This window comes from Grammomys surdaster, unplaced genomic scaffold, assembly GCF_004785775.1.
Source record: "Grammomys surdaster isolate TR1022 unplaced genomic scaffold, NIH_TR_1.0 274, whole genome shotgun sequence".
In the NCBI taxonomy this organism is placed as follows: Eukaryota; Metazoa; Chordata; class Mammalia; order Rodentia; family Muridae; genus Grammomys; species Grammomys surdaster.
The window spans coordinates 887,509-898,118 of NW_021604715.1; the positions used below are offsets into that span (position 1 = coordinate 887,509).

Genomic DNA, 10,610 nt, shown 5'->3' on the forward strand with positions numbered 1-10,610 from the left:
CCTAAGCTCATGATTTACAAAACGGTTGACTTTCTAACTTATTTTCCTATGAATTGAAAAGCGAAGGCTCACATTTTATGAAAGGGAGTAATGGCTCTGACCACTTAGAACAGAGAATCATAGCATAATGGTCTACATTTTGGGAACAGCCTAAAGGAGGTTTCATTCCCTAAGGCATTTACGGATTGGCATTTTACAAACCCAAATCATAAAACATGGCTGCAATTACAGTCACAGGATCAAATGCCAGCTGTGTATTTCTCAGCAGTAATAATATGAGTCTGTATACTGTTGCTGCTAATTTATTCAATTAGACTTAGATTTCTATTTATACAACTGGAGACCTAGCTTGTAAGTAGAACAGCAGATAGCCAGAGCAGGATTCTACTAATACAAAGGTCTTTGATCTCAAAACTATCTGTTCTTACAAGCTGTTTCACTATGATGAAGGGTCAAAACATTCTGCTTTTGAAGGCCCGAGCTTTTAATATCATGGTGCATATATCACATCTGAACAGAATCCTGTTCTCATCTGCCCTTTGATAATCTATTTTATACAGATCTACTCACCTGATACATAAAGCCACTCATTCGAGGACTTGCAGACAACATTATCAAGACACTTGAAAACAGCAGAAAATATCGTTCCTCTTTTTCCTGAAGTAGAGTAAAGATCATGAAAGGGGGAACAGAAATTGGAGTGCTTTTATTAAGACCATCTGAAATCACTCCTTTGAAAACCAGACCTTACATAATCATCAACCTGAGCATCTGCAGGGAGTTGTTAAAAGATAGCCAGCTCAAAAGCATCAAATAAGTGTGTACATTAGTCCCTGACTATGTGAGTGAGTATAAGAGCCCACATAGATAATGCACCAGTGTGACATGCTAGTCCTGGACACAAAGTAAGTCTCTCAAAGTTCACAAAACTAAAATATAACTGCTTTAAATAGGAGCAAAGTGAAACAACTTTCAACAGCTAAGAAATTTATGGTCTGTTAATATTCACAGTCATTAAATTATTTCTAATCATTAATACTAGAATAATTATAGGCTCAATGGATAAAGTACCTGCTGTTCAAGCATGTGGAGCTGGGTTAGGATTGCTAGCAAACATGTAAACGCTGAGCATAGCAGCAAGCATCTATTACCAAGATGCTGAATGGTACAGGGTCGTAGGCAATTAGACCTGAGGAGCTCATTAGCTAGCCAGTCTAGACAAAATCAGTAAGCTACAGATTCAATGAAAAACAAAATTGGAGTGTAAGAGAGGAAGACATTTATCTTCTCTACACAAATGCACATATATGGATAAGTGCATACACACATACATATTGAGAGATATAGTTTCAGTATGGCATGCAAGACAAATAAATAAATACATTTTACATTTTTTTAAAAAAATGGTCTAGATTATTTTGTCTCATGAATGATACTTAAAATCCAACCCAAAGGCTCATGCATACTAAATGCACATTCTTCCACTACCTATTTACCCCAGCCCAATTTTGTGGGTGTTTTCATTGGTACATAAGATATTTGTACACATTTATAAGAAACAATATTGCATTTCAATTTTTGTACACATTATATAATGACCAAATCCAAGTTATTAACATATCTATTGTCTTAAACTTTCATCATGTTTTCATGATGAACACACACAAAATCCTTTACAGGGCCAGCAAGATGGCTCACTGGGTAAAGACTTGTCTGTTAAGCAAATCTGTTTATCTGAAGAGCTGAATTTGATCCCCAGGACCCATGTGGTAGAGACGAGAACCAACTCCTACCAGTTGTCTTCTGACCTCCACATGTGTGCTTTATACAGAATGAATGAATGGATGGATGGATGAATGAATTTATAAACTGCTTTTAAATGAAAGGAAATCCTCTCTTCTATCTCTTTTAAGATATATTATAATGTGTCATTTGTCAACTACATTTATTTTGATTGCACTAAAGTAAACTTAACACATGAGGGCTTCTTTGATCCCCTTAACAGAGTCACAGTTAGTAGACATGAAAATTCCATTTCACAATTATCCTCATGGCTGTCTCCTCTTTCTCCTTTCCACTTGAGTAAAGCATCAGACCTAACTGTTAGAACAACCACTATTCTGTCAGATCTTTCTCTAGCCTCGTTTTCCTTCCACAAACATTGACCTTCTTCAGCAGCCTCTCCAGTTTTACTGGGTTCTCTTCTTTTGTATTTAACATATGCTTATCGCTATCTTAAGGACCTTGTGCACCCCATGTGGTTCCTCACTTATAATATCTCATTACTTGACATTTTATTGCCAAATTACTCCCTGCCTTCATTTCCTCTCCATTGATCCCTCCCTAACTGCACTCTCCCACTGCTCTCTCAAAGTCATCAATAACTGCCTTCTAGCAAAATCCAATGGCTTCTTTTTGGTCCTCACATTCCTTGACCTCTGAACCTTCCATAGCACTCAGCTTGCTGGCCACTTTCAAGTGTTCCTCCAGGAATTTGAATGACACCATAACCCCCAATTCTTTTCAATTCTTTTCAATGGTTCCTCCTCCTTTCATCCAAGGATTTTATCCCAAAGATGCGAATGACTAATAGTTACCCTCACTGCTTTAACCTTCCCCAGGGTGTCTACATTTTCAATGAGATTGCTTATTAACCCATAGTAATGAATCTCTGCCACAAGCATGTCAGAGGGTATAGAAAGGTGTTATGGAGGAGGGAGACAACTCTAACACCCAATAAATCATACCAGGTGACATGATCAACCTTTGTCCCCTACTGTGGCCTCTTCCTAAAAGAAATAATCTGTTTTCAACCGCTGTAGCTCTCTATGGATATGTACTTCCTAGAAAGGTACATCTGTCAGAGACATTTAAATCTCTCTAACCCTGACCTCTCACTTACACGTCCATAGTACATTAACAGCTACTTACAGGACAGCTTTGCAGAGATTCCTAGGCTGTTCTGAAAGTTAACAGGTATAAAGTATATTTGCCATCTTCTGTATCCCATAAGCCATCCCTCTCTGTTGCCATTACCATCAAAATGTGTCTCAAAGTTACCCTTTCTCTTCCATTCCCTCTGCTACTACCCTGGTTGACCTTGACATGAGGACTAATAATGGAAGGGAAATATGAAAGCCGGAAGAAGCAATGCTAAGGACTTACCTCACAGGCCCCATGCTGCATCACTACTTGTGACATAAAGATCACATTTCCCAAAGTCTTAATATCATCTCCTTCCCATGCCTGAATAGGTTCTGAAAGGATCTGCAATTCCAGCTGCTTTCTCTTTCTCAGATCTTGGCACTGGCCCTGCAGATGCCAAACAGAGCATGATGCAATGGGGATTTGGACGAGATGAGATCGGGAAAGTTCTCAGACCCAAAGCAAATTCAAAATGAGTCATGGCTTTTGAATCCCCGTTTCTCATGTTAACCATTGCTCTTATTCCTATGATCATCTGTGCTCCTCTCAGACAAACCAATACACTACCTAGCTTCTAGCATTTCAAAGTCATAGGAAGAGGAGACCATTTCCAGTTTGCCAAATCATCAAGATAAAGTGGTAAAAGGGGGCTTATTTCTCCCTCCTTCCCCATGAGGAGTCTGGAGAGACAAGGAGCAGATTCCTACCAACTAGAGCCAGGAAAGCTATCAGCCCTTCACTACCATAGGTAAATAGGGCCATAATTACAAAGCAACTTCATTTATATGAGGTATGCTGACTCTCCAAAAAAGTAGCAACTCGATGATAAGAAAAACAAACAAAATTACCCCCAGAGTTTTGAGAACAGAGAATGCAGAGAATGGCCAAAATTATTTATTTATTTATTTATTTATTTATTTATTTATTTATTTATTTTATGCCACAGTGAATCAAACTGAATTTATTATGAAACATGTATGCAGTGTCCCAACTTTGTTTAGGGAGCAACAGGAAATTTTTGTAAAATATTCAAGTTATGTTTATCCCTAAACGGTTTAGGGAAAATAGATACAAGTGGGTTTCATGATTAAGTGGGAAATTCAAATCAAGAAACACTTTGCCAATACTATACAGAGTATGAAAAATATGGAGAGATACAAAACTTGTTTCAGAAGACTAAAGTTATCTTGGAGTAATTTAGCAGTACTTATTCCAAAGTGAATACAAGTCTAAGCAAATGAGTCATTATGTTACTGCACCCAAATGAATGCATATAATTCTTTTTGGAAGTAAGCTTTTCTATAAAAATCTGTTATATCATTCAACTAAGACTTTAAGAAATAAACACACTACAGATTTTTAAAGCACATATATTTACAGTAAATGTATAACCACCATCAAAACAACTTTTAACACAAGAAAAAAGAGACACGTTTGTTTTTTACTAGGGGTTGGTATTTTTGTAGTTGTTGTTCAGACAGGGTCTTGTGCAGCTGAGGCTGGCCTCAAACTCACTATGTAACTGAGGCTCTGACTTTGAAGTGGATCTTTTGTCTCAGCCTCCCAAGTAGTGGTATTATAGGCATACCCCAACATGCCTGGCAGATACTTGAATTTGTTGTAATGTTTGCTTGCCTGAATTTTCAAAGGCCTTCTATATTCATTTACATAGAATGAATACAGAAAATGTAAGTTACAACAAATGCCATGCCATGGGTTTGAGTGAGCTGTTCTATGAAACTGAGCCATGTAAAATGCTAGTATTTTTACGATTTTTTCCTAACAATGAGAACAAATTTCCCATAATACCTTGCCTGATTTTCAACTTTCTCTTTAAGCACTGACACGTCAGCTACTTGCCTTTAACAGTAAATCGATGGTGAATTAGTAGGCTATAACCTTCCAGCAAGGATCAAAAGCTGAACATTGGTTCAAATCCCACAGAATGCTTTAGAAATGTCAAATACATCAAAACTTAACCCATTACTCAAAATAAAAGGTTACTTTTTCCCTTCTGAAATAGCATCAAAAGGTTTTGCATCAGTAGGTTCAATAAGATAGGTTAACCTTGATGCTCAAGATGCAAGATTACAGCTACCTCTCGTAGCAGGCTATATTAAGCAACTACATTTTAGTACACTGTGTTTTTCCTTTTAGGAAGGATTTCTTTTTCATATGCAAAAGACAAGTTCACATCATTTGGCACAAATAGTGAAATTCAGTATTGATGCCAATCAGTGAATGACAAGTTATACAGACATAGGGTGTGCAATGGGGGTAAAGGCAAAGAAATAAAAAAAGGAAACCCCCACCTACACATCAATGCTTAATGTGGCCAAGGCTTTCAACTGTGATTGCTTTATAACCTCAGCCTGGGAACCTTTCATAGGTAAGCATACTTTGCGGAGAACAAAACCAAGTGCAACAAATCATAGTGCTACTGTGCTCAGAGCTTATTCTTTCTCTCCAGAGGGCCTCTGCTTAAGGAAAGAAAATCACACACAAATAACTCTTTCAGTAACAAAGTATACAAAATAGAGAAGGACAATCTGAGAATGTCACCTACCATGAGTGTTTTAAATGCTATGATTGCTTTCAGAATATCCTGATGATCTGGATGAGTGTCCTGTCAAAGAAATACATTTACAAACAGTGTCAGCATGTGCATATATGTATATAACAACAGTCAATGAGGGCAGAGTCCATGAGTGGAAGAGAGCTAGAAGGGGTATATGGAAGGGTTGTGGGGGAGGAGAAAAACGATATAATTATATTATAATCTCAAAAAAAGCATATGGGGATGCTGGAGAAATGAGCTGGGAGTGGGTGGGTGGGTGGAGGAGCACACTCTGAGAGGCAAAGGGGAGGGGGGTGGGAAAGAGAAGCAACGTTTGAAATGTAAATAAATAAAAATAACCAATATAAAATAAAAAATAATTACAAATAGATAAATAATAAAAACAGCATTAGAGGAGACTGGATGCCACCATGGATGGGGCCACAAAAGGATAATGTAACAGAAATGTGTGTGTGTGTGTGTGTGTGTGTGTGTGTTGGAATTGTCTTATATCTTGACTGTGGTTAATTATATGAATCCACACCTGTATTAAAATTCAAAGAGGGGCTGGAGAGATGGCTCAGCAGTTAAGAGCACTGATTGCTCTTCCAGAGGTCCTGAGTTCAATTCCCAGCAACCACTTGGGATCAGATGCCCTTTTCTAGTTTGTCTGAAGACAGCAACAGTATGCTCATATACATAAAATAAATAAATCTTAAAAAAACTCAAAGAACTATGAACCAAAAGCAATTTTATTTATTCTTTTAACATTTCTTTTATTTTTTAATTAGATGTAGGTATGAGAGAGTGTGTATGTGCACCTGAGTGTAGATATTTGAGGAGGCCAGAGGCTTTGGGTACCATCAGAGCTGACCACAGTTACAGGCAGTGGTGAGCAAGCTGCATTGGGGGCTGGGCTCCTTTGCACTCTTAACTGCTGAACTACTTCTCCAGCCCCAGACAATTTCTTAATCATTTAATTACTAGAAGCACTGAGATCCTAAATTCTGCTCTATTTTTGAATTCTTAACTTATACAACTGACTGTTTCACTCATAAAATTAAAGTTTACTGCTATTTTTTCTTTTGAATTGACAATCGAATTTGTCGACAGTTATGGTATATAATATGATGTTTTAATATATGCATACACATATACACATTCACATTGTAGAATCTAGCCAAGCACAGTTGTCTTTTAAGACAGTTTACAACATATCAAGTATTAGTAAAAACATAATAGATGTCATTATTGAGGTAAGACTTCTAATTTCCCTGACCAGCAAATAATGCACTCCACAGATCTTTGTATACTTCGATGAGGTTACAGTTTGGTCTGCCTTTCTTTTCTTTTCTTTTCTTTTCTTTTCTTTTCTTTTCTTTTCTTTTCTTCTCTGGAGAGGGAGGGTATTGTATCTTGTTATATCTTGTTATCTAGGTTTTGTAGGGTTTGGGTTTGATTTTTGAGAAAAAACTTGAAGTTGGGTGGGTAGGAAGGAAGAGAGGGTTTTGGTGGACTTGGGGGAAGGGAAGAATATGATCAAATATATTTAAATTTAAAATTATTTTAATGAATAAAAAGAATAAATTATTAATATTTGATAATAAATATCATTACTAAATAATTACTCAGAGGCACATTACTGACCCTGTAGTGCATCTAATGTTGAGGTATATGGTAGGACATGGTAGGCATACATCACCTAGGAGTGTATACGCACTGACCCCACAGATTCAGTTGAAGAAGAGAGAAGGCCAATTCTGCTCATCCAGCCTCAGGTAGAAAACATGGAAGAACAGACTAGAGATCTGACTCAAGCCACAGGCAGAATTGTCCATGGAAAGTTAGTGTGTATTCTTTCATGGTAAACTTATTTTAACAAGTGATTAGAAATCCAGATGGGCCTGGCCCAGTGGTATACTCCTCAGAAAGGTGGATGTAGCATCAGATGGTCACAATCTGAAGGAAGAGTCAAAGGCAATGTGACCAAACAGAGGCTGGGCTAAAGGCCAGCAGGCAGGTAGGCAGGCAGGAGGAGCTTAACTGTGTGTTCCTGGAGTGGTTTGTACTGCAGCATTGTGCTGTAGCACTGACAAGTGACAAACAGAGGCCACTGGTTTCTGAATTTTTGTGATAAGGAAGGAGGGGCAAATCTCAAACCATCTGGTGAACTGGTTTAGCATAAGGAAAGGCATCCAGAGGTCAATGCCTTCTAGAGTCCCAATTGAAATTTCATTCTGGCAACCTTTTCTCAGCAGCTCCCCACTGTCTCCAACTTTAGGGCAGTCCAAATACCCTGAGACTGTTTTGTTCACACAGAGAGCAAGCTCAAGCTCTTAAGACTTACAAACGCTGACAAGCACAGTAGCGTGTAACCTTTTTCTTTAAAGATAATCAACCCCTTTAAAACCTCAAAACCTTTCCCCAGACACAGGAAGAGCAACTATGGTAAACACAGTCGTTGCCACCCACGCCTCCACACCCAGTGCCAGATCATGAAAGAACCGTGTGTTAAAATCACAAGATTTGGGTGCCCAGACTCACTTATCAGACCCCGTTGCAATTCCTAATTTTAGAAAAGATTAAGAGTTGCACTACAATCATTACAAGCAAATTTTAAATTTTTAAACAAAATGTGAGTGGACTTTGATGTAAACATACTGATGAACAGTGGATAGTAATATTGGATCCATTTATAATTTTTAAAGAGTGCCAGAGTCAGAAAATCCAATGTCCACAGTGTTCCCATCTACAACAAACATTTTTTATATATATTTTCTTCTACTTTTATTTGGTTTGGTCTTCATTTTTTTTGACATTGGTTTGCAAAACAATAGAGATTTGTAGATCTGATTGCCACTGAATTGTTATCTACAGACAAGTTGGCAATAGAAAACCAAGTCAGTAGTTCTCAGCCTTCCTAATGCTGTGACCCTTTATTACCCATTCCTCATGTTGTGGCAACCCTCAACCATAACATTATTTCATTGCTACTGCATAACTATAATTTTACTACTGCTGTGAATCACAATGTAAATATTTGATATGCAAGATATCTAATATGTGATTCCAGTGAAAGGGTTGTTCAACCACTGAAAGAATTGCAACCCACAGTTTGAGGACAACTGACCTAAGTCAATAAATGAGCATGGCCTTGAGGGAAGCAACAGGGTCAAGGCCTGGAGGGGGGTGGGAAAATGATAACTTTGTAGCAGGAAAAAAAAACTGGATATCTTATTTTGTTGCATAAAGAAGCATGCTGGGATACCATCCAGAAAGAGAGAAGAGCTGATCAAGTCGAATTTGAAACCACCAGGATGTTTTCTGTATTCTTAATAAAGTTGATTTGGAAGCAGACCATCTGCTTTGTGCAGCGCTGAGGACACCAGTTGGTAGCAGACCTTGCTAAAGCTTGCCTTTCCTTACCTCCATATGTCGTTCCAGTTCTTGCAAGAGAGTAACATACTTTTCCAGTCGCATGAATGGTTTGCTGAGACTTGTTGTTAAAATGAGGATACCTGGGCTGGATGCACCTTGATTTTCCATGAATCGTTCTAGATCATCACTAGAGAAAAACAATGAATATACTTTGAATACTGCTAAATATCTGATGTCAAGTATTAATTTACTGCGTTAGTATATTTTGCACAGTGAAATCAGCCATTATTCATCTCTCCGATGTCATCAGCTCTGTGGCCAGCACAGGGCAGATGATGAGGGGCCACAGCTGGGATCCCTGCTGCTATTTACCCATTCAACATTTACTCATGGAGCAACTACTTGGGAGAAGGCTCTGTCCTTGGATAGTACTATAGCATGAACACAAGTTGCCCACCTTTAAGGATTCTGTACCCAGGTGACAGGGTGAAGAGTCTATCAGATGACCTCAATCTCAGGTTAAAATAGTATTCATTCTGTCAGTTCAAACATTCTACTTATTTGCTGGTCTGATGCCAAGATTAACAACTGAGTAAACCCTCCATTTCACTTTACTCTGCTCTTCTAGAACCAAAAGCTATATTCAGGTAGCAGGGTGTTGGTATGACTAAGCAAAGAGTCATTTTGCCTAAGACCTGAGTACAGTTCTGCAGGTTATCTGAACACTCCCATAAGACTGCATCTTAGTGGAAATACAAGTATATTTCATGACCCTAACCCTATAAATCTATAAATCTCACATTCTGCTTCCTCTTTTGGTACCCTTCCAGATTGTCTCCATCTATGAGGGTTGGGACTGCAAGGCGATTCAATATACACTTTTAAAAATAGAGAGAAACAGGTGTGGTAGCGATTGCTGTCCTAGCCCTAAGGACATAGGAGAGACTCCAGGAATTTGAGGTCAGCATGAGTGACATAATGACTTCTAGGGCACATTGGGATGAAGAATGAAGTGGTGTATAAAATAATGAAATAAAAAAAGAAAAAGGATGAGAAAGAAGGAAGGAAGGAAGGAAGAAAAGAAAGAAGGAAAGAAAGAAAGATGGAAAGAAAGGAAGAAAGATGGAAAGAAAGGAATGGAGGGGAGGAGGGAGGAAGGAAAAGGAAGAGATACAAAAAGATGGAGAGGGAATGGAAGAAAGGAAATGGAAGAAAGATACAATTAGAAAGAGGAACCTACTTCCAGGGGACTTAATTTGAAACGTTTACTTTGACCACTTAACTCCCTTGGTCATCTGTACATGTTCAACCAGTTCCAGATTTCCTTGGGTGTTTTTATTCCTGCCCACCCCTACTTCTACCATGTAACACCAAGCTTTCATCAGATATCATCTAGCAGACTTCAGTAGGCTAAGTGTTTCTGCCAGCTTACTGTCTTTCCGTGTTCACCATCCTGCAATAGTGCTTTAGTATCATAGCTTTCCTATCAAGAACTTCCACTGGGCAGTGGTTGGTGGTACACGCCTTTTAATCCCAGCACTTGGGAGGCAAAGGCTGGCAGATTTCGGAGTTCGAGGCCAGCCTGGTCTACAGAGTGAGTTGCAGGACAGCCAGAGCTATACAGAGAAACCCTGTCTTGGAAAAAAAAAGAAAGAAAGAAAGAAAGAAAGGAAGGAAGGAAGGAAGGAAGGAAGGAAGGAAGGAAGGAAGGAAGGAAGGAAGGAAGGAAGGAAGGGGAGGAGGAGGAGGA

General features: G+C 38.6%; 1 protein-coding gene across 4 annotated transcripts in view; it reads right to left on the bottom strand.

The window, feature by feature from the left end:
* The window catches only part of Arhgef6 (Rac/Cdc42 guanine nucleotide exchange factor 6), a 112,028-nt gene that overhangs the window by 14,494 nt on the left and 86,924 nt on the right, over positions 1 to 10,610 (bottom strand). For all 4 annotated transcript variants that reach the window (XM_028776911.1, XM_028776910.1, XM_028776913.1 and 1 more), the window contains 4 exons: positions 8,909 to 9,047; positions 5,492 to 5,551; positions 3,166 to 3,312; positions 571 to 657 (listed from right to left, as the gene is read on the bottom strand). In XM_028776911.1, the coding sequence (XP_028632744.1) occupies positions 571 to 657; positions 3,166 to 3,312; positions 5,492 to 5,551; positions 8,909 to 9,047 (433 nt within the window). The remainder of the gene's footprint in view (positions 1 to 570; positions 658 to 3,165; positions 3,313 to 5,491; positions 5,552 to 8,908; positions 9,048 to 10,610) is intronic.